Source organism: Manis pentadactyla, chromosome 1, assembly GCF_030020395.1.
Source record: "Manis pentadactyla isolate mManPen7 chromosome 1, mManPen7.hap1, whole genome shotgun sequence".
NCBI classification, from domain to species: domain Eukaryota; kingdom Metazoa; phylum Chordata; class Mammalia; order Pholidota; family Manidae; genus Manis; species Manis pentadactyla.
In genome coordinates, this window is record NC_080019.1 from 234,045,936 (window position 1) to 234,068,046 (window position 22,111).

A 22,111-nucleotide genomic window follows, 5' to 3' on the forward strand; every position below is an offset into this window, starting at 1 on the left:
CTCCAAGATTCTACAAACTCCTTCCTTTGTATCTTTAGTATTTTTATAGTATTCCAGTATTTTCATTTTTTTAACATTTAAATTCTTTGATCCACTAGGGGGTTAAAAAAAAAGGGGATGTTTTAATAACTTCAATGGCTCTTCGTGTTAATAAACATCAGAAAGAAAGGAGGACACAAACTGCTCCTGGGGACTCCGTTCCTCCCTGGATTCATTGGAGGAGCTGTGAGCTGCCTTCTCATCTTTCTGCCTGAAACCAGATCTTAGCTGGAGATGGAGTCTGTTTTGGGACCCTGCTGGCCCTTGGGCTCCTTGCCCGCATACCAGGCTCTGAAGCTGAGCAGGACTGGGCTTTAACCTCAGTCTCCTGAGAGGTTTTCTTCCCTGGTGAGCCCTTATCACTGAGGTGTGAGATACTGACGGAGGGACGAAGGCCACTGCAAGGCACTTTTAGAAAAAAGAAAAAGATTCTTATGCTGCATTTTTTTTCACTCCCAATGAAAATAGCTTTTGTTGAGTTCTGTATCTGTTCTTAACAAGATTTATTTAGATTTTTAAAATTGAATACTTTTGCACAACTCAAAATTCAAAAGGTATAAAGTATCTAGCAACAAGTCTCCCCTACAACCGTCCCTGGCCACCCAGTTCCCTTCTCATCCTCTGACAGTTCCAACGTTTTGAGTAAAGGAAACTAAGGTTCTTGGGGATAGTCACTACCTTGTGACCTTGATCAAATCACTTACCTCTCTGAACCTCACGTTCTTCATCTGTAAAATGGAGACAATAACACAATCCTCATAGACTGTCATGAGGATTAAATAAGTGTGCGCAGCATGCATAAGTGTGCAATGCAGACTGTTCATATATTTATTTGGCAAATATTACTGAACACCTACCAATGCTGGGCACTGTTTTAGGGGTTGGAGATACAGCAGGGTCAACACTTAGCTACTGGTGGAGGGAAGAAAATAAATAAATAAGCAGGTAAATTTATGCATCAGAAAGCAATAAAAAGAAAAAGAATGATAGAGGGAGGGGTCAGCCAAACAGCAGGGAGACCCTGAAGTTAAGGTAGTCACAATTTTTCCAGTGATGGGCACTTTTACAGGGAATGAACGTAACACTATCATTACTCATTAATCTGTTTTCTTGAGTAATTCCTGTTTCCAAGAGGTCGAGGATTTTATGGCTCCGTGGAATGCCAAGTGCCCCCACGGAGGTGGCCAGGTCTGAGAGCTGATGTAGCTGTGGCTGTGTCTCTGGCCTCATCTGGCTTCTAACAGGGCTTAGAGCAGAGGGGGCTCACCTAGGAGCTGTTCTCCCGAAGGCAGGGGAGGAGCACGTGAACAGGGTGCTCAGGCTGGGGGCAGGCACCAGGTAGGCCACACACTCGGTCATCAACCTCAGCAACTCCAGCCTCCAAAGCTGGCCTCCTTGCCAATCTCCTCAACCAAAGTCCCGAGACAGACTCTGACTGGACCAACTGGGTCATGTGCTCATCCCTGCTGCAGTCACAGTAGGGGGCTGATGCCAGTTGGTAAGGCTGTTGGGTTACAGAGCCAGAAGTTCATTAGGAGTTGGGAAGTTCCCCAGACTTAACAAACTCTAGCCCGCCTTCATTCAACCTCTGGGCCTTTGCACATGGCAGCTCCGACACTGACCTCCAGGTGTTCACTCAGATTTCATCTCCTATTGGCCCTTAGTCTGCGCAGCGCCCTTGCCACCACACTGTTCATTTTTGCAGGCTGCCTGCTAGATGGTCAGTCTGGTCTCCCGCCGTTGGTCAGGGACTGTGTGCCAGCACTGCTTTGGGGTACCGGGTGCCTCGCAGAGGGCGTTCAGGAACCGTGCCTCCGGAAAGGGGTGCCCCGCACGCGCGCGCGCGCACGCACACACACACACACACACACATATGCCGGCCACAAATGGGGGTCCGCGCCGATCCCACCGCCCTCGCAAACCCACCTGGGGAGCGCACAGACTCCCCACAGCACGCGCGCAACCCCCACAGACCCCGCTCCCCGTCACGGAAGGGCGCGCACCCGCGCCGCCCCACTCCCGGCCCCTGGCCCAGCCGGCCTCGGGCGCACGCTGCGCGCACGCGCGGCCCGAGTCCCGCCCCGCCGGCCTCGCCCGACGGGGGCGGGGCGCGCCGGCCTGGGTCCTGCGGCACCGCCCGGGAAGCTGCGCGAGGCTGGCCGGCCGCCGCCACATCCTCCGCCTCCTCCGGGTCCAGACGAGCCAAGCCGGGCCGGGGCCGAGCCGAGGGCTCCGAGGGCGCGGACGGAGCGCGGTGCGGAGCCATGGCGCACCAGACGGGCATCCACGGTGAGGGCGGCGGGCGGGTGGGCAGGGGGCCGAGGGTCTCCGCTCGCGGCGGCGCCCACTCCTCGGCGCTCGGCCCCGGTCTCGTCCCCGGCACCATCCTGGGGAAGCTTCCTGTTCCCTTTTGCCGCCGCGGGTCGCTGGGAGTGGGCACATCTGGGGGCGTGCAGACTTACTGTGCACAGTTGGGAGTGGGTGTACGCGTATATACGCAGCTGGGGCGGAAGTATCTGTGTACCCATCGGGGTGGATGTTCCCGTGTGTGCCCATCTACGTAGTTTGTGCCTTCCGGGGGTGGGGGTACCCGGATGTGCACATCTGGAGGAGTGTGCACCTCTGGATGTGACTGTACGTCTAGGGTCATTTATGCACATGCACTAATGGCTGACGGACGCGGGCGTGTGGAACCATCTTTAGACATCTGTGCTTCGTGACTGTGCACACATCTGTGGGTGTTTGTGTGTATGTGCACAATTTTGGTACATCTCAGTGTGCATTTGTTACCATGGAAGCATGTACCAGATGTGTCTGTGTGGGGTGTGTCTGTGTGAAGAGGGGGCCGTGACCTTTGGCTCTTCCCAAGACCCTCACACACTCTCAGACTGAGGAAAACCTGGGACAGGGCCCTCAAGGAGATATATAGAGTTACCAATCTGACCTTGACCTTTGATCTTCCTGCCATTTTCCACTCTGACGACCTGAGTCTGCCCCAGCCTGGGTTGGAAGGTCTCAGCTCCAGGCTGGAGGCAGAGAAGAGGGTCCAGACATGGGGTTTGTGGTGGGGATCCTGGTCCTACTGGCTCCCGGCCAGCCTCCTCACCCCAAGCATCTTCAGCCTTCTCCCCCAAGGGCCTGGTGTCCTCCTCACACAGGCTGGGAGAGAAGCACCGGCCAGGAGCCAGGTGTCCTGATCCCACCTCGGTTCCAGCATCCCCTCTGTCATTACCCTGATAGGGCTACCTGGCCTGTGGGGAAGACCCAGGCTGCTTGCGGAGACAGCGCTGTGGTTTGGCCATCAGCCACTCCTCCCAGCACACGAGGATCCCCCACCCTAGACTGCCACTATCGACCAGCCGGGAGGCCTGGGTCTCGGCCTGTGGTTGTGGCCACTTGGTGGCTGGACCAGCCTGAGAGAGTTCCCTGGCCCCGCCTCACAAGACCAGAAAAGGCAGGAGCCTGGGTCAGGGCCAGCCTCACCCCAGCAGGAGCTGGACGGAGAGCTTTGTGACTCAGCCCCACACAAGGGAAGAGCTGCCCACTGGACCTGCCCCTTCCTTCCCCTCTGTCTGGTCATTGCTGCTGCCTCCAACTGGCAGGGATCGGAAGTTAGTCCCCCACCCCTCTTCCCCCACCATGCTGACAGGCCCTGTGGCCTGTGGCTGAGCCCTGACTCGCTCCTTCATTTTCCACACGGTGAACAAGCCTGCCTCACGGATCGGCAGAGGCTGCCCCCCACTCCCAGCCCTCCTGCCTGTGAGCAGCCCACTTCTTCCCATTTCTGGACTGGGGAGGTGGCAGGAGAGGTGCCCTGTCCTGGCCTAGGCGTGGGTCTGCTGAACTCCCAGTACGTGTGGGGAGGGGCCTGTAACCTGAGGCTTACAGGGGGTGGCATGAATCTTTGATGATAGAGGCTCTGATGTCTGAGGCCTGGCCTCTGGATTATTGATGGTGGCAGAGAAGGCATGGAGGGAGATGTCTCTACCACTACTGGGGTGTCACTTTGTCCTGGTAACGCTAGAAGGCACATGTCAGCCTTTCCCTTAAGGAAGCTTCTTGGCTTCCCCTCCCCGGTCTGAGCATGTCCCAACGCCTGCCTGCTGCCATAGCGGGAGTGAAGCCTGATAGCTGTTATCAGTAGAAGCCCCCCATTACCAAGCAGCCACTCCCATTTACTCCTCACCACAGCCCTCTGCAGTTGGGAGTATTAGCTACAGCTGGGTTTGAGGTTCCGTGAGGTTAGAGGTCAGGAGAGGTGGGGCCCCAGAGGTCAGGCCCGGTGGGGCTGTGTCTCCATGCCATAGCCCTCTGTGCCTGTCATCCTCGGGTGGGACCCTGCCTGCCCCAGAGGGTGGCACGCAGCCTGAGGTCTCAGGCTCAGGGTTACCCCTCCCATGAGGGACACCTGAGGACATGAGCAGAGTTTGTTTTCCTAAAGTGCCCCCCACCCCCTACCCTGAGCTGCCCAGTCTGGGCCCTATAAATATTCTCTGACCTCAGCCCTCCAGCTGTGTTCCTGCAGGATTCTCCTGACCCCTGGGCAGCCTCAAGGTCGTGCTGGCCTGGCACTGCACACGCAGAGACCCAAGTCGGACCCTCCCCCATTTGGGCCTTGGTTTCCCCGTGGAACTACTAGTGGATGTGGGACTTCACTGGTTCTCCAGCTCTGACCATGACCCTCACCCCTGTACCTGGTGGTTAGTCCCCACCTACTGGCTCTGTAGCCGAGGGACCAAGCCAAGGTTTGTTTTGGGGAGTTCCTGAGAGCCGCTCCAAGCCTTCCCAGCTGCCTGGGGCTGTGAGCTTGTCGCTGCTGGCAGGGCTGTGCCCGGGCTGGGTTCACGCGTGGGCCTCTTGGGGTTAGGCAGCCAGCCAGGCTCGTGGGCTGGGGCTGGGGCTTGCGCGTGTGTGTCAGTGTGTTTCAGTGTGTACTTTGCACACCCTGTTGCCTGTACATGGGTCTTAGCCAAGCTCTGCACTTTGCCTGTGTGTGTGTGTGTGTGTGTGTGTGTGTGTGTGTGTGTGTGTGTGAGCACCCTGCGGACTGAATCCATGTGTGTTTGCATGTCTACATGTGCGTGTCTGTTTACATTGGACCAGGTCAGCATGTGTTCATGCCTAAGGGTGTTTGCATGTCCACTTCTGTTCGTCACATGCATGTGTTGATGTGTTTACACATGCTGGATGGAGCATGTACCTGTTGGCACATGCAGCATGAGACACGTGTGCATGTGTGCTAACGGACTTGGTGGTCTGTGCTCATGGGGCATTTATTTGTGTATTTTTGTCTGTGGATATGGCAGTGTTGACAGTGTCCCAGGCCAGCTCAGCGCTGGGCCTTCCTGGGGGTAGGGGACAGGTGGGGGCCATTCCCTCTGGTTAGCCTGGCCTGGCCCAGAGCCCACCCCATCGTTTCATCCCCACCCGCCCTGTCCCCACCCGCCTACCACCTCTCCGGGCTAAATTTGGGAGCTTGTGCTCAGCAGGCGGCTCAGGTTCCTAGTCACGTGGGGGGTCGTATTTAACCCGGCTCCCAGTTCCGCTGCCAGACCCACGGGACGAGCGGGCACTAAGTGTGTCCCTGCGCACACTGCTTACTCTGCCTGCTCACTCCCACCATGTTTCTTGTTCTTGTAGCCACCAAGGAGCTGAAGGAATTCTTTGCCAAGGCTCGGGCTGGCACCATTCGGCTTATCAAAGTTGTCATTGAGGATGGTGAGTGCCCCTGACAGGCTAGGGCATCGGCTGGGGGCTGGACCCAGCTGCTCCTCTGGGAGCTGTGGGAGCGTTGGCCTCCAGCCCCCTCAGGACCTCAGTTTCCCCATCTAGGAACAGGAGGTGCCTTGCAGGGGAGCATGGGAGCAGGCATGACATTACCCTTGTTACACCGAGCAGGACACCAAAGTTAGGGGGACAGCAAGGAGAGCCCTGCCTGGGGTCCTGCCCAGTGTGCCCAGGGGCTATGTAGGTATCAGATGGGCCTGGTCAGGGTGTGGTAAGGGGGCAGGGAGGCAGGCGCAAGCGGGCCAGGCACTGTGCTGTGTGGCTAGTGCCACCTGCCTCCCTCTGGGATCGACAGGCCTGGCTGGGGGGATTCCTAAAGAGAAGCTGGGTCCTGTCTTTGGGAAGTGCCCCCATAGTGGGGAGAAGTAGGACTGGGGGATTCCAGGTTTGGCTGGGCTTTGGGCCTGGACCCTGGGCACCTGGGCCTTAGGCAGGGGGCAGGGCTGGGAGTACAGGAGAGGTGAGCCTGAGCTGAGGCCGGACGTGGGGAGGGCTTGAAGAGGCAGAGGGTTAGACTGAGGCCCAAGGGGCTGGGGTAGAGGACTTCTATGGGCTGAGGGCCTGTCCTTGAAGGTGAGGGGCACAGACTCTGGGACTGGGGGTGGGCCGGGCTGCCCAGGTATCCTTCCAGCCCCTCCTGGTAGCTGTGCCGTAGCAGACCCTTCGGGGGGCTTCCAGAATGGGCTTGGTGCCGGGCTCAGTTCTCACGCATTCGATTAACTGGCTCACAGCAGGGTCTGTCCAGACCCAGGGTTCACCCCAAGCTTTAGGGCCAGAGCAGTGCTGGGCTATGTCCGGGGTCTCCAAATTCCAGGGCCCTCAGCCCTCCTGCTCACCTCCCAGACAACATATCCCTGCAGGAGTTTAGCAGGGGACCCTGGAGGTGTGCTCTCGGCTCTGTGCTGTTCCTGGAGGGGCCAGGCCCCTGACAGGCAGCCACCACCCATCTCTTACTGAGTGTGGCTTGAGCTTGGTTTTTCTAGAGAAGCCATGAATTCCCACTTCTTAACTAAACTTCTCAGTTTGAAAATGTTGGCGACAAATTAAATAACATTTGACTGCTGCTGGCGCTGACTTAGCCTGTGATGCTGGGAACCTGGGGTAAATGGGCTGTCAGAAGCCCACTGAGCACCCCAGCTCGCAGTCCCCGGACCTCCTGGCTTCCCCACTCATCCCCAAGCCTGGCGCCCACTTGCGCTGTGACCCTGCCTCACATCCCACCCTCTGTGGGCCCGTGTGGGTCCCGGCCTGCGGGTGCTACCTTCACAGTCCCGAAGGTTCCCAGCCTTGATCCCATCTGAGATCTGGGACGGTAGGTGAGGAGGCTGAGGCCCGCAGAGAGACGGCTGTGCTGGTGGCCTGGTGTGTTGGGGCACCTGGACAGCTGGGCCCCTTGCCCGCATCAGGAGGGCATGATGGGCAGGGCATCCCTGGCCAAGTGGCCATTGTCCCCTTGCCCCTGGTCTTCCTCCAGCCTGGGCCTGTGCACCCCTGGGCTGGTGCTTGCTGCCAAGCTAAGGCTAAGGCCCTGCGAGCTGATAGGTCAAGTGTGTGTCCAGCCTCCCTGCCCCATTCAGCCACTGTGTACCAGCTAGGGAGGCAGCAGGGACCTGTTCATACCATGTCTCTCTGTGTCTGTGGGTCCCTCAGGTCCCTGTGGCCTGAGCACATTTGTTCTGAGAAGGTGGGTGGGGCTTGAGAGCCGGGGCTGGCGGAGGAGGGGAGCCGAAGGCGCAGCAGGGGCCGTGCCCGAGCAGCTGTGCTGGTGGGTGGGCTCCGAGTGTGCGGGTGTCCAAGAGGGGGCTGCGCTGCTGGCGGCTGTGGCCCACCGGGCCTGTCTGTGTTAGGTCACCCGTGGGCATATTCGAGGCCATTTCTGTGCATGTATGTGCGGGGAGTGACCCCTCGCTGGCAGCTCTGTGCCCCCTGTCACAGGCACTGATTCACACATCTTGGTCTGTCAGGGCCCTGGGGTCCAGGGGCAGGTCGGGGGGTGGCCGGCAGGCCCACAGCCGGAGGGGGTGTGGGAGATGGCTGCTGGGCTCACCCGGCCTCTGCCCCCAGAGCAGCTCGTGCTGGGTGCCTCTCGGGAGCTGGTGGGTCCCTGGGACCAGGACTACGACAGAGTCGTCCTGCCCCTGCTCGATGCCCAGCAGCCCTGCTATCTGCTCTATCGCCTGGACTCGCAGAACGCCCAGGGCTTCGAGTGGCTCTTCCTCGCCTGGTCACCTGATAATTCCCCCGTGAGTCCTAGGGACCCCTGCCCAGCCCCAAGATCGGGGTGGGGAAGCTGGGTCTGAGCGAGGCAACAAGGCCCGGTCCTGGGGCATCTGAGTGGAGAGACATCAGGTCCTGCCCCGGGGACTCTGAGAGAGGGGCAGGCCCTGTGCCTGGCAGTCTGGGGTCCCCTGCAGGCCTCCCCTCAAGGGCCTGGCTCTGGGAGCCTGAGAGGTTGGATCTGGGAGGGGCTGGCTCACTGCACCCTTGCCTCTGTGCTGTGCTCTCTGCTGGGCACAGTGAGGTGACTGGGTCCCACCCAGAGCCCCCTGCCTGCTCCTGGAGAGGCAGCCCTGCCAAGAGGGGCCTCACGGCATGGCCCCTGCCCTTTAGGTGCGGCTGAAGATGCTGTATGCTGCCACACGGGCCACAGTGAAGAAGGAGTTTGGGGGCGGCCACATCAAGGATGAGCTCTTCGGGACTGTGAAGGTAGCACCCCCAGGCCAGGACCCACACGGGCCCACAAAGGGTGGGATGTGAGGCAGTTTCACAGCGCAAGTGGGTGCCAGGCTTGGGGATGAGTGGGGAAGCCGGGAGGTCCGGGGACTGCAAGCTGGGGCGCTCAGTGGGCTTCTGACAGCCCATTTACCCCTCTGCATCCCCTTGCCAGGATGACCTCTCCTTTGCTGGGTACCAGAAGCACCTGTCATCCTGTGCAGCGCCCGCCCCACTGACCTCGGCAGAGAGAGAGCTTCAGCAGATCCGCATTAACGAGGTGGGCGTGCCGAGCCGGCGGAACGTGGGCTGAGGTTTGGGCGGGTGAGGGCCTCGTTCACTCTTCACCTGTCTGCAGGTGAAGACAGAGATCAGTGTGGAGAGCAAGCACCAGACCCTGCAGGGCCTTGCCTTTCCACTGCAGTCCGAGGCCCAGCGGGCGCTGCAGCAGCTAAAACAGAAGACCGTCAACTACATCCAGCTGGTGGGTGCCTGCTCCCCACCCTGGGCTACCCAGGGTGCACACACCCCTAGGCTGCCCCCACAGGTCCCCTGTGTGCTTGTGGGCACGCACTGTCCCCCGACCCTTGCCTGTTGCTGCTGTGGGCACAGTCACCATGTGCAGTGGTGTACTCTGGTCCCCTGCTTCTGCACAGTGGCACCCGTGACGCTGTCCGTCATTCCACCCACCATGTGATACCCACTCACCCACTCACCCCTGGGTTCAGACCCCCTCTGCCCTGAGCCCCTTCCTGTCATGGGCTCCCCCTGCAGCCCCCATCACCCCTTCCCCAGGCAGGGTGCCCTGCCCCCGTGGTCCTCGCTGCCCCTTTCAAGCAGAGTGGCTCCTCCCTTCCAGAAGGGCCCCTCTGGTTCCAAGAGGATGGGCAGCCCACTCATGGCACCTCCCTGAGGCTGAGACCTGCCGCCCTCTCCCTGCGCCGCTGTCCTGACCCCACCCCACCCTTCGTGGGTCCTTCCTCTTCCAGAGCCTTCCTAGGACAGAATTAGGGCTTGGTCCAGAGGGGGGCTCCCAGGGCACCATGGCCACCGGGGAGGGGAGTCCTGGGAGAGGGAGACCCTGCCTGCCAGCCGATACCACCTCAGGGACCCCGTGTTGGCAGGGTGGGCCTGGCCCCCTCTGCCCTTGCCCTATACCTCCCTGCTGCTCGGCAGAAGCTGGACCTGGAGCGGGAGACGATCGAGCTTGTGCACACAGAGCCCACAGACGTGGCCCAGCTGCCCTCCAGGGTGCCCCGAGATGCCGCCCGCTACCACTTCTTCCTCTACAAGCACACCCATGAGGGTGACCCCCTCGAGTCTGTGGGTGAGTGGCCCGTGGGTGGGCAGGAGCAGCCCTCGCCTAGAGCTGGGTGGCCCTGCAGCAGGGGCCGGCCCGGGCTCACCTCCATGTCCCCGGCAGTGTTCATCTACTCGATGCCGGGCCACAGGTGCAGCATCAGGGAGCGCATGCTCTACTCCAGCTGCAAGAGCCGCCTCCTCGACTCTGCGGAGCAGGACTTCCTGCTGGACATCTCCAAGAAGGTGGGCGCTGCTCCCCCGGCCCCGCCTCCCAGGGCCCGGGAGTCCCGAGACAGTGGCAGAGCGGGGGCCCTGCTGCCTTGTTGAATGGATGGGGAAACAGACCTGAGGGCACGCGCATTGCGTGAGGCCACCCGGCTCGCTGGTGGCTGGACAGGCCCGAGCGCCAGCTGCCCGTGTCTCCCCTTTCCTGGTTCCAAAAGGAAGGTAGAGGGGGACCAGGATGAGCAGGGCAGCAGGCCCCAGGCTCAGTGTTCCCAGAGGTGGCATTCCAGGTGGGCGTCTGGGAGGAGACCAGGGCTGGGCTGTAAGAAGTCAAACAGGACGCCCCAGAGTCAGGGTGGCCGTGGGTGGTGCGCAGGGTCCCACCACTGGGGTGACTGCTGCCTTGCCCCGTGCAGATTGAAATTGGCGACGGGGCAGAGCTGACGGCCGAGTTCCTCTATGACGAGGTGCACCCCAAGCAACACGCCTTCAAGCAGGCCTTCGCCAAGCCCAAGGGCCCGGGGGGCAAGCGGGGCCACAAGCGCCTCATCCGAGGCCCTGGCGAGAACGGGGATGACAGCTAGGTGGCGCCAAGCCCTGCTGGCGGGTGGATTGGTGCCCTGCTGCGCCCAGCCCGGGCTCCCAGTCTGGGTTGCTTCCCGTGGGGCAGGGGGCCCGGCCACTGGGCCCTTACACCTTCTGAGGGCCACTGGGGTGGCACTTTGTGACCCTCCCCCATTGCTGTCACCACCTCATCTGTGTGCTCGTGGCCCTGGGGACCCTAACTGGCTGGCTGAAGGAAGCTGGCCACCCCCACCCCCACCCCCACCCCCACAAACTGAGACCGCAGTCCCAGCACAGCCAGGAAGCTTTGGCCACAAGGGGGTGGGGTTAGTCAGGGCTGGGGCAGGGGCTCCCTCTGGGACGAGATGGTTGAATGCTGTATTTTTTAAAGAATAAAATATTTTTAAATCAATACCTGAGTCTGGCCCTGGGGGCCTACTTCTTGCACTGGAGTTGGGAGGCGCTGTGTACGTAACAGCCTCCCCACAACTCAGACAGGGCCTGCCAGGCCGCCGGGTGGAGCCGCAGCCCTCCTGGCTGTGGCGGCCGTATGAGGGCACGAGCCACACTGGCCCGAAAGGCAGGACCGCCTCCACTGTGATGTGGGAATCTGGGTGTATTAATTTCTCACAGCTGCTGTAACAAAGTACCACGAGCTTGATGGCTTAAAGCCACACAAAATTTATCCTCTGAGAGTTCTTGTAAGTCTAACATGGCTGCAGTCTAGGCTAAAATCAAGGGGTCGCAGGCCTGGTGCCTCCCAGAACCCAGAGGAGAGCCCGCCAGCTTGCCCGTCCCGGCCTCTGCAGGCTGCCTGCCTGCCTCGGCTTGCAGCCCTGACCCGTCTGCACAGCCGGCCGTGTAGCACCTCATCTCAGACTCTGCCTCCCTATGCGGCCGTGGTCACGTGGCCTTCTGGGGTCAAATCTCCCTCTGCCTGTCTTGTAAGGACATGTGATTATATTCACCTCTTCCCCACAACATACTCTCCCATGTCAAGATCCCTAACTAGTCCTCCCTGCACAGCCCCTTCTGTTGTGTAAAGGAGCATATTCATAGGTTCTGGGGGTGAGGACCTGGGCCTCCTTGGGAGCATCCTCAGCTCACCACACTGGGTTTTCCTGCCTGGATTTTCCAGTCTTGATGGGGCTCATGCTTGGCAGGTGTTTCTGTGGACATCTGGATCTTGTGTCTCCAAGCGTGTGCGTGCTGTGTGTGTGTGTCCTACAGTTCTGCCCCTGAGAAGTGGGTGGAAGGTGAGGTGTGCAGGGATGGTTCCATGTCAGGTTGGTGACGATTCAGCTGCTGAATGGGCACTGTCCTTTCTGGAGGGTGTGTCTTGAGCTGGGGCTCAGGGCAGTGTCCCCTCCCTGGGGCCTATCTTAGCCCCTACTAAAGCCCCTAGGATTGTGGGGAAGAGAGCTGGCCCCCTACCCAGAACCCAGGGAAAGAAGCCTGACCTTACCTCCCTGCAAATGCTGGTTCCCAGGTGGGCAGGAAGACAGAGCCATCACCCCCAAACTGCTGAACCACCCAGACCTGTGTGCCGGCTGAATGCAGGCAGCTTGGAGCCTGTGTGCATGACACCCACCTGGGGGTAACATGGTGAACCAAGGTGGCAGATGTCCAGCCTGGCCTCCCAGCAGAAGCCCTTTTTATTTCTTCATTTACTAATTCATTCACCGTCACTCAGACACTCTGTGTGCCTGCCCAGAGCACAGATTCATCAAATACCAGGCACTTGGGGTGTGTGGAGCACTGTGCTAGGCCCTGGGGTTACAGAAAAAGACCCAGGCCCTCAAGACACTGACATTCCAGCAGGGGACTATGATGAGGTACAATGAACCATGAAAAATCAGTGATAACGGGTGTTAGCGGGTAAAAACTGCTACAAGAACAAAAAACAGCAGGTAAAGGATCTCAGGAGTGCCAGATCCGGTGTAGGATGTTTGAGGTCAGGGAAGGGAAGGCCTCCGAGGGTGACTGTGAACAGAAACGAATGGATGTGAGTGGCTGGAAAAAGAGCTTCCAGACAGTAAGTTCAAAAGGCAGGTTTGTACGCAGGTATGTTCCAGCCACAGCAAGGCCAGTGTGGCTGGAGACTGGTCAGGGGGGCAACGGGAGGGCAGATCCCACAGGACCTTGTTGGCCGTCATGTGATCTGTGGCTTTGACTCGGAAAGGCCCGTGGAGGGGTTGGAGCAGAGGCCGGGCCTACGTGACTTAGTGGTCAGGTGCAGATAACGCAGATAACCTGAGGGGCACGAGAGCAGGAAGCACAAGGCGTGAGGAAGCAGCCGCTGCAGCTGTCTAGGGGAGAGGTGACGGTGGCTCAGCCCGGGCTGCCCCATTTGAAGGTGGGGGCCCTGGGCAGATTCTGAGGTGGAGCCAGCAGGACTTGCTGAGGGTCCTGGGGCACCCCGAGGCTTTGGGCCTGAACAATTTGTTGTGATGGGAAGAGCCTCGGAGCAGTATGAGCCTCGGGGTCCCAGCAGGCCAGCCTCCTGGACCAGAGGGGAGGCCTGCTCCTGGACAGAGCAGCTGCCGTGGTGACTGGTGCAGACCTACAAGGCCAGCCGCAGAGCTCCAGGGCTGGCGCTGCAGGGACAGGGCAGGGCAGACACAGGGCGGCTGGCCTGAGAGGCTGCCTGCGGTGGGAGCCACTCGGGGGTGAAAGAGTCCTCTTGGCACCGGGAGGGCACTGGCATGGGCGTCAGTATCTGGGTCTGGCACAGCCCCTAATTCCAGTCTCCCGCTGACCCTAGACTGGGCTCTGGGCCTTCGTCTCTCCCCAGACTTCCCAGAGGACAGGTGTGGGGCCCCCAGAGGATGTGGTGGCGCGTTAAGCTAGGCTGTGGGGAGGCGGGGGCAGTGGAAAGAGGAAGCAGCCAGGCTGTCAGTCTTCTGACTATGCAAATGGCCTCTGACTCACTGTGCCCCCCAGGGCCGGTGGGCAGGACAGGGTGAGGGGGGCGCTGCTGGGCTGTTGTGAAGTTCTCACTTCCTCCGTTTTCCCAGCTGCTGCAGGAAGGGACCAGGAGCTCGAAGCATCCTTGTCTACAGAGGCTGCCCGGTCTGTCAGCCGAACGCCAGGAGAACCCCCACTCCCTGCCATGGTAGGACAGCAGCCTTCCGTGCCCCAGGGAGGGGGATAGTACCAGGTGGTGGGGAGAGAGATGCGTTTGGCGACTGCAGACAATAGTGAAAGGGGCTGCCACCCACATGGCCCTAGGGACTGTCACTGCCCCTGAAGACTGAGGCGTAGAAAGCCATCTCTGAGCAGTGAGCCCCAAACCCCTTGTGTGGATGAGGAGGCTGACCCTGGGCTGCACTCAGTGGGGCACAGGGCTGCAAGTGAGGTAGGTGCCCAGGACTGGGCTCTGTCTCCCCTCTGCTGCTCACCCACCTCCCATCCTATATGAGCCCTGAAGGGTGGCATGCTTGGGCTGGGTGAGGTGGGCAGAGAGGGAAAGAGCTGAAGGGTGCCCAGACTCACTGGGGCCCTGGGTGGTACCTTCCTGGACACGCTGTCCCCCAGGAGACCCTCATTTTGCCTAGGTCTTGGCAAAAGGGACAAGGTGGGGCTGGGGGTGCTTGGTGGAGGGCAGAGGGGGCTATTCAGAGTGGTAGAGCCAGATGCCCCCTTGCCCTGCAGGAAAGAGAAACAGCCTGAGGACAAGTGGGAGTGCGGGAGTGACCGCCCGACTCCCTGTCCAGCTGGGGTCTGGTTATGCGTCCAAGCTCTGGAGCATCAGTTTGGTCCCAGCTCTCAGAAGCAGTTCTAGTTCCAGTTTTGAGTTAAAGGCTGGGTCTGAGGCCACGTCCAAGCTCCCCATGCACCTCGGAGGTGGGGTGGGTGCTGGGCAGAGAGGCAGGAGACTCCCCGGAGAGGGCTTGGGCGGCAGGGGTTGGGAGCCCTGCTGGGGGACCCCAGGGAGTGGGTCCCAGGGAGGTGGGCCTGGGCTGTACACTCAGCAGCCCCCACCCCACAGGGCCCCCACCACAGTGCCCTGCACTGCCTGTCCCTCCTGGTCCTGGCTGCGGTGCTGGCCACGGCCCTGGCCCAGGGCGCCCTGCCTGCCTTCCTGCCCTGTGAGCTCCAGCCACACGGCCTGGTGAACTGCAACTGGCTGTTCCTCAAGGCCGTGCCCCACTTCTCTGCGGCCGCACCCCGGGAGAACATCACCAGTCTCTCCCTGCTCTCCAACCGCATCCACCACCTGCACGACTCTGACTTTGCCCATCTGTCCAGCCTACGGGACCTCAACCTCAAGTGGAACTGCCCGCCCGCCAGCCTCAGCCCCATGCACTTCCCCTGTCACATGACCATAGAGCACAACACTTTCCTGGCCGTGCCCACCCTGGAGGTGCTGAACCTGAGCTACAATGGCATCTCCACTGTGCCCGCCCTGCCCAGTTCCCTGGTGTCCCTGTCCCTGAGCCACACCCACATCCTGGCGCTGGACGCCCCTGCCCTCATGGGCCTGCGTGCCCTGCGTGTCCTCTACATGGACGGCAACTGCTACTACAAGAACCCCTGCAGCCGTGCAGTGCACGTGGCCCCAGGCGCCCTCCTGGGCCTGGGCAACCTCACGCACCTGTCACTCAAGTACAACAACCTCACAGCGGTGCCCCGCAGCCTGCCCCCCGGCCTTCAGACCCTGCTGTTGTCCTACAACCGCATCATCACCCTGGCCCCTGAGGACCTGGCCAACCTGGCCGCCTTGCGGGTGCTCGATGTGGGTGGTAACTGCCGCCGCTGCGACCATGCCCGCAACCCCTGCGTGGAGTGCCCGCGGGGCTTCCCCCAGCTGCACCCAGACACCTTCAGCCACCTGAGCCACCTCGAGGGCCTAGTGTTGAAGGACAACTCTCTCCACCGCCTGAGCTCCCAGTGGTTCTGGGGCCTGGACAGCCTCAGAGTGCTGGACCTGAGTGAGAACTTCCTATACGACTGCATCACCAGAACCAAGGCCTTCCGGGGCTTGGCCCGGCTGCGCCAGCTCAACCTGTCCTTCAATTACCACAAGAGGGTGTCCTTTGCCCACCTGCAGCTGGCACCCTCCTTCCGGAGCCTGCGCTCCCTGCAGAAGCTGGACATGCATGGCATCTTCTTCCGCTCGCTCAGCGAGACGACGCTGCAGCCCCTGGCCCGCCTGCCCGCGCTCCACACGCTGAGTCTGCAGATGAACTTCATCAGCCAGGCCCAGCTCAGCATCTTTGGGGCTTTTCCTGGCCTGCGTGTCGTGGACCTGTCGGACAACCGTATTAGCGGAGCTGCGGAGCCGCCGGCTGCCACGGGGGAGCTGGATGGGGGGCACGAGCTCTGGCTGCCGCCCAGGAACCTCGCTCCAGGCCCACGGGACAGCCCCTGCTCTGAGGACTTCATGCCAAGCTGCAGGACCCTCAGCTTCACCCTAGACCTGTCACGGAACAACCTGGTGGCAGTGCAGCCGGAGATGTTTGCCCGGCTCTCGCACCTGCAGTGCCTGCGCCTTAGCTACAACAGCATCTCACAGGCTGTCAACGGCTCCCAGTTCGTGCCACTGACCAGCCTGCGGGTGCTGGACCTGTCCCACAACAAGCTGGACCTGTACCATGGGCGCTCGTTCACCGAGCTGCCGCGACTGGAGGCTCTGGACCTCAGCTACAACAGTCAGCCCTTCAGCATGCAGGGCGTGGGCCACAACCTCAGCTTTGTGGCTCAGCTGCCCACCCTGCGCTACCTCAGCCTGGCGCACAACGACATCCACAGCCGCGTGTCCCAGCAGCTCCGCAGCGCCTCCCTGCGGGCTCTGGACTTCAGCGGCAATGCGCTGAGCCGGATGTGGGCAGAGGGGGACCTCTACCTCCGCTTCTTCCATGGCCTGAGAAGCCTGGTCCTCCTGGACCTGTCCCAGAACCGCCTGCACACCCTCCTGCCGCGCACGCTGGACAACCTCCCCAAGAGCCTGCAGCTGCTGCGCCTCCGGGACAATTACCTGGCCTTCTTCAACTGGAGTGGCCTTGCGCTCCTGCCCAAGCTGGAAGCGCTGGACCTGGCGGGAAACCAGCTGAAAGCCCTGAGCAACGGCAGCCTGCCCGGCGGCACCCAGCTCCAGAGGCTGGACCTCAGCGGTAACAGCATTGGCTTCGTGGACCCCGGCTTCTTCGCTCTGGCCACAAGACTGCGGGAGCTCAACCTCAGCGCCAATGCCCTCAAGACAGTGGAGCCCTCCTGGTTTGGCTCCCTGGCGGGCACCCTGAAAATCCTAGACGTGAGTGCCAACCCCCTGCACTGCGCCTGTGGGGCAGGCTTCGTGGACTTCCTGCTGGAGGTGCAGGCCGCCGTACCTGGGCTGCCCAGCCGCGTCAAGTGCGGCAGCCCGGGCCAGCTCCAGGGCCGCAGCATCTTTGCGCAGGACCTACGCCTCTGCCTGGACGAGGCGCTCTCCCGGGGCTGTTTCGGCCTCTCCCTGCTGGCTGTGGCCCTGGGCCTGGCCGTGCCTGTGCTGTACCACCTCTGCGGCTGGGACCTCTGGTACTGCTCCCACCTGTGCCTGGCCTGGCTGCCCCAGCGGGGGCGGCGGCGGGGCACAGACACCCTGCTCTACGATGCCTTTGTGGTGTTCGACAAGGCCCAGAGCGCAGTGGCCGACTGGGTGTACAACGAGCTGCGTGGGCGGCTGGAGGAGCGACGTGGGCGCCGGGCGCTCCGCCTGTGCCTGGAGGAGCGTGACTGGCTGCCCGGAAAAACACTCTTCGAGAACCTGTGGGCCTCGATCTACTGCAGCCGCAAGACGCTGTTTGTGCTGGCCCAGACGGACCGGGTCAGCGGCCTCCTGCGGGCCAGCTTCTTGTTGGCCCAACAGCGCCTGCTGGAGGACCGCAAGGACGTGGTGGTGCTGGTGATCCTCTGCCCCGACGCCCACCGCTCTCGCTATGTGCGGCTGCGTCAGCGCCTCTGCCGCCAGAGCGTCCTCCTCTGGCCCCACCAGCCCAGTGGCCAGCGTGGCTTCTGGGCCCAGCTGGGCATGGCCCTGACCAGGGACAACAGCCACTTCTACAACCGGAACTTCTGCCAGGGTCCCACGACGGCCGAGTAGCAGAGTGCCGTGGCCCCGATCTGTGTGCTTGCCCTGCCTCCCCACCCCAACCATGGCAGATAGAGGGCACTCAATAAATGCCACTGGCAGGTCAAACAGCTGGCCCTGAGTCACTGGAGGTGTGACAGGGAGGACAGAAGGGAGAATTGTCCTCAGGTGGGGAGTGCCAAGAGGTGATATGGGGGAAACTGCCCCGGAGCGAAAGGGAGCACCCGCAGCTGTGTCCATGGGCATCTCCTCAGGGACTTGGAGCAAGGGCACTAAACGGGGTCTCAGTCCTTCCCAGACTGCAGGCTGAGTGCCCTGCCCTCTCCACCTCCCCCTTGTGGCTCCAGGCAGCCCTGCTAAGGTGGGTGGGCTCCCCTGCATGGTGCACATTCTCAGCATCTGCCTCCCTTACCTGCTGGGCTGAAAGTGGCTTGAGGGCAGAGAACCTGCAGGCCCACTTCATTCCTGGCCCCTGGCACAGTCCTGAGTGGCAGCATCCCTGGGGAACGTCCATTCCCAAGCCCTGTGAGTTCCGAGGGGCGACTGTGCCCTCTGGTGGCCAACCTGTGCCATGCCCAGGAGGTCAGCCCAGGCTGGGGAGAGGAAGGCTTGTGGGTATAGCCCCACAGCAGGGTGCTGGGAGCCACTGAAGATTCTAGAGTGAGCTCCCATCCATCCCGTTCTATTTCTACCTAGCATGCATGTTGGATCTCTGTTCTGACAGCAAAGAGACACCTAGGGGAGCCGTCACCTGGCTGCGAAGGTGGGGCCTACCTTCTCTGTCCCTGCTTCTCACGGCTGTTTACACTTAGGTGGAAGACGCAGCCACCTCGGATGAGGATGGAGCATGTGTGTGTGTGTGTTTCTAGCTTTGATAGCCATTTAAACTTTGGGACATTGCTGGGAGCCCCTGAGGCCCATGTTTGGAGATAGCCTGTGCAGGTCTGCCCTCAGTGAGTGTGTGGAATTGGAGGGGTGAGCTCAGGCCTGGAGCCCCTGAGGTGCTTTGTCCTGAACTGGGTGCCTCACCATCCCCACAGCTAAATCTGCCCTTTGAGGAGCGGAAGAGACCAGTAAGGCCTGTGCAGCTGGGGCCTGGCGCTGCAAGAGAGTGGAACCGGCTTGGCTGGCCCAGGCCGGTCTAGGGCCAGCTCGGTGGGTCAGGGCCCCTGCGGCGGAAGGTCAGAGCTGGCTGCAGACTCGGCTTACTCTTGCCGCTGGAATGTGGACAGCCCTGTGGTGGGATGAGGCTGCTTTTGCCTTCCCGCCAGGGCACTGCTGGGAGAGAAGTACGGGCCACCCTCGCCTTTCTGACTTGGGCTTTAGGTGCTCCTGTGGCAGGCTGGTGTACTTGTTACCTGCTTGCCTGAAAGAAAGACAGAAGGACGGTTTCTGACCACCAGTCAGAAGCCCCACCGGGTCCTGTCTTGTCCTGCCGGAGGCATGGCTGGCCCTGTTTACTTCCTCAGCCTGTGACTGGGAAGAAAACAAGAACCATACTTCCTCTAGGCTGGAGTCTCCGGGGAGGCCCCTCAGTGAATCTGAGACTGTTGTGGTCACATCCAAGAGCAGGAACAGAGAGCAGGGCCCTGTGCAGGGCACCATGCTTTGCAAGTGGGAAGCAGTTGGCCTGATAGAACCTCCATGTACACAGCCGGCTGCTCATGCGCAGTCCTGGTTCATCTGGGACCTTGAATTCAGAAGATCATTTTGGAGGCCAAACCTGAGGCCTGAGGGAAGGGGGCTCCTGGGCTGGGTGGCAGTGAGTCTGGGGGGGTCCATGGTGCATGGTGTGACCCGCAGGGCAAAGCTCTGATGCTGTCTGCAGGATGGAAGGGGCAGTGCCCCATGACCTCAGGTCCTGAGGGAGGAGCAGGCCCGGGTAGGGTTGCAGAAGGTGGTGCTCAGGTCAGATAAGCAGGGTGATCACCAGCCCTGTCATTTCTGGTGTTTTGGGCCCGTGACTTCCCCTTTGGAGCCTCGGTTTGCTCATGGGTGAATGGGGATGGCCAGAGTTACTCTGCAGGCTGTCACAAGAACCGCGGAAAAGTGTGTAAAGGTCTGAGAAACCCACTGGTCCTCAGCTGTCGTCATTACCTAAGGGGCTGCTGCTGAGGCCCATCCACTGATGGGGCTTCGGTGTTTTGTCTCCCCTCCCAGAGGTGGATCCTCCCTAGCCAGGGGCCCTGCCCAGGGCGCTGAGCAGTGTTCGGAGGCAGATACGGTTGAATCAGAGGCACATGGAGCCAGGAGCAGGGCCAGGGGCCATCCGCCCCCAGTGTTGGCTCCTGTGATTTTTGCTGTCAGGGAGCCGTGAGTGCCAGACAAGCAGGGGTCTGGGCACAAGACTTTGGAAAACCTGGTAGGAGGAACACTATAATGTGAGGAAATCCTGCTGGCTGGGGTTTTAAATTACAACTCACCCATTTCCCTCTAGGACACTTTATTGAATGCCCTAATCTTCTAAATATTCTTGGAAAACTTCCAGGCCATCATACATTTTCACATGTGTTCTTATCAGAAACCACGCTTCTCATTTTTAAGCAGTTTGCAAACCCCATCCGCCTCCCCGCAGATCAGCGTGTCACCCCGGTGCGCGGTCCCCCAAGCTGCAGGAGCAAAGTGGAGCTGACCACCTGATGACCCTCTGCTCTGAGCTGCAGGAGAAGGAGGGGCTTGCCAAGTGCAGAGCAGCATTCCCCAGGCCAGAGGGAAGGCTGCCTGGGAGGAGGCGGAGGGCGGCAGGCAGGGGAAGGCCAGGACAATGGGGAACACCCGCCAGCTGGCGTGAGCGTGCCCAGCCGGGAGGGCTGAGGGAGGCCTTTCCCAGCAGATAGGAGCACCGTGACGTGACCTCCCTTGGGCGGCTGGTCTTATCCGACGGGACCAGGAGTCCGCTGAGTTCTCCCGGGTGCTGGGCCCGGAAGGGTGTGCGTGCCCATTCCCAGCCTGCTGGGTGGGGGGCCAGGACAACGCTCTCTCGAGTGCAGCACGCTGCCCCTTCTGGAGCTGAGGGAGGCTGCTGGTTTCTGTTCAGTTCACCTCTTTGACTTGGATGTTATCATTGGTCCCTGTTACGGGCTGGATGTGTGTGTCCCCCCCAAACTCCTGCGTCAAAGCCCCAGCCTCAGTGTGGTGATGTCTGGAGGTGAGGCCTTTGGAAGGTGACCAGGTTTAGATGAGCTCATGAGGCGAGTCCTCCTGGTGGGATTAGAGGTCTTACAGGTGAGAAAGGTCCTGTGGTTTTATAGCGAGAAGACAGCGGTCTAAAGCCAGGAAAAGGGGTCTCTCCAGGAACCCACTCTGCCAGCACCTTGGTATCAGCCTTCCTGGCCTCCACATCTGGGAGGAATCCGCGGGTGTTAGTTCAGCCACCCAGCCTGGGTGACTGGTTACAGAGCCCAAGCTGACTGCCCCTTTCCTTCATTGAACACACATTTGCTCGGTGCCTGGGCAGGTGGTGGGGATGCAGGAGTGAAGACAGGGCAAACCATGGACGGGGGGGCAGGGGGAGCACTGAAGTGACCCCTGGTGGTGACAGAGCTTTGAAGGGCACCGTGTTAGAGGCCAAGCAGTGGGGAGAAGGCAGGAGGGGCTGCTGTAGCCCCTGGGGCTCACGGACGGTCTCCTTAGGGACCCTTGTCCTACGTGAAGAGTGGTGGCTGTGCCATGATCCATGGTAGAAAAAATCCAGGAAAGGGACATGGTCTGGAAGCTGGAGAAGCCGGGGGATCTGAGGCCCAGGGGTGCGCACCAGCACGCGCCAGGATGGGTCCCTGAGCAGAGTGGTGTCCGCCTGTGCAAGGAATCTAGAGTTTAACCTGAGTGCCACTGGGAGACCCAGACGATTTCTGCATGGGACAGACATGATCTGATTTATATTTTTAAAAGCTCTCTTGGCTGCTGTGTGGGACTGAGGCGGGGGCAGGTGCCAGGATGAGGTGGCGTGATGGAGGAGGTGGAAAGTGGCCTGGATGCGTCTCATGAGAAGGACAGCTGACTTCCGTTTGAGAGGGCAGAGTTGCTGGGTGGATGATGGTAGGGCAAGGGTGCAAGCAGAACGGATGAGACACAGGGTGCCCTGTGCACCTGTGTGGCTCGAGGTGTGGGGCTGATGGCAGTCAGCAATGTCCAGCTCAAACTGAAAACCCAGGGCAGGGAGAGGCCACGTGGTGGGAGGGGAAAGGGTTATGTGCAGTTAGGAGATGAACCCAGTGGGCGCTCAACACTCACAGGAGGACCAGCTTGTGAAGGAGGAGGAAAATAACCAGAGGTTAGCAGCATGGAAGCTCAGAGAACGCCGTAATACAGACAAGGACAGCCTCCCGAGAACCGATGGAGGGAAAACAACCGGCCACTGGATCGGGTAAGAGCAGCAAGACGTGGCAGGACGCGTGGTCTGTCGGGAAC

General features: G+C 60.7%; 1 protein-coding gene across 3 annotated transcripts; it reads left to right on the plus strand.

The window, feature by feature from the left end:
* Positions 1 to 2,130: 2,130 nt before the first annotated feature.
* LOC118908461 (twinfilin-2) lies at positions 2,131 to 21,959 on the plus strand. 3 transcript variants are annotated; one of them, XM_036877916.2, is made up of 9 exons: positions 2,131 to 2,328; positions 5,680 to 5,757; positions 7,891 to 8,069; positions 8,437 to 8,532; positions 8,714 to 8,818; positions 8,897 to 9,022; positions 9,715 to 9,865; positions 9,962 to 10,083; positions 14,621 to 21,959. In XM_036877916.2, the coding sequence occupies exons 1-9, from the start codon at positions 2,304 to 2,306 to the stop codon at positions 17,711 to 17,713; spliced, it is 3,975 nt and encodes a 1,324-aa protein (XP_036733811.2). In that variant the 5' UTR covers positions 2,131 to 2,303; the 3' UTR covers positions 17,714 to 21,959. The 3 variants fall into 3 exon arrangements, with proteins under 3 accessions (XP_036733811.2, XP_036733809.1, XP_036733808.2); XM_036877914.2 differs by lacking the exon at positions 14,621 to 21,959 and adding an exon at positions 10,482 to 11,041 and having other exon boundaries at positions 2,160 to 2,328; XM_036877913.2 differs by lacking the exons at positions 2,131 to 2,328; positions 5,680 to 5,757; positions 7,891 to 8,069; ... (3 more) ...; positions 9,715 to 9,865; positions 9,962 to 10,083 and adding an exon at positions 13,312 to 13,744.
* The last annotated feature ends 152 nt before the right edge of the window (positions 21,960 to 22,111 follow it).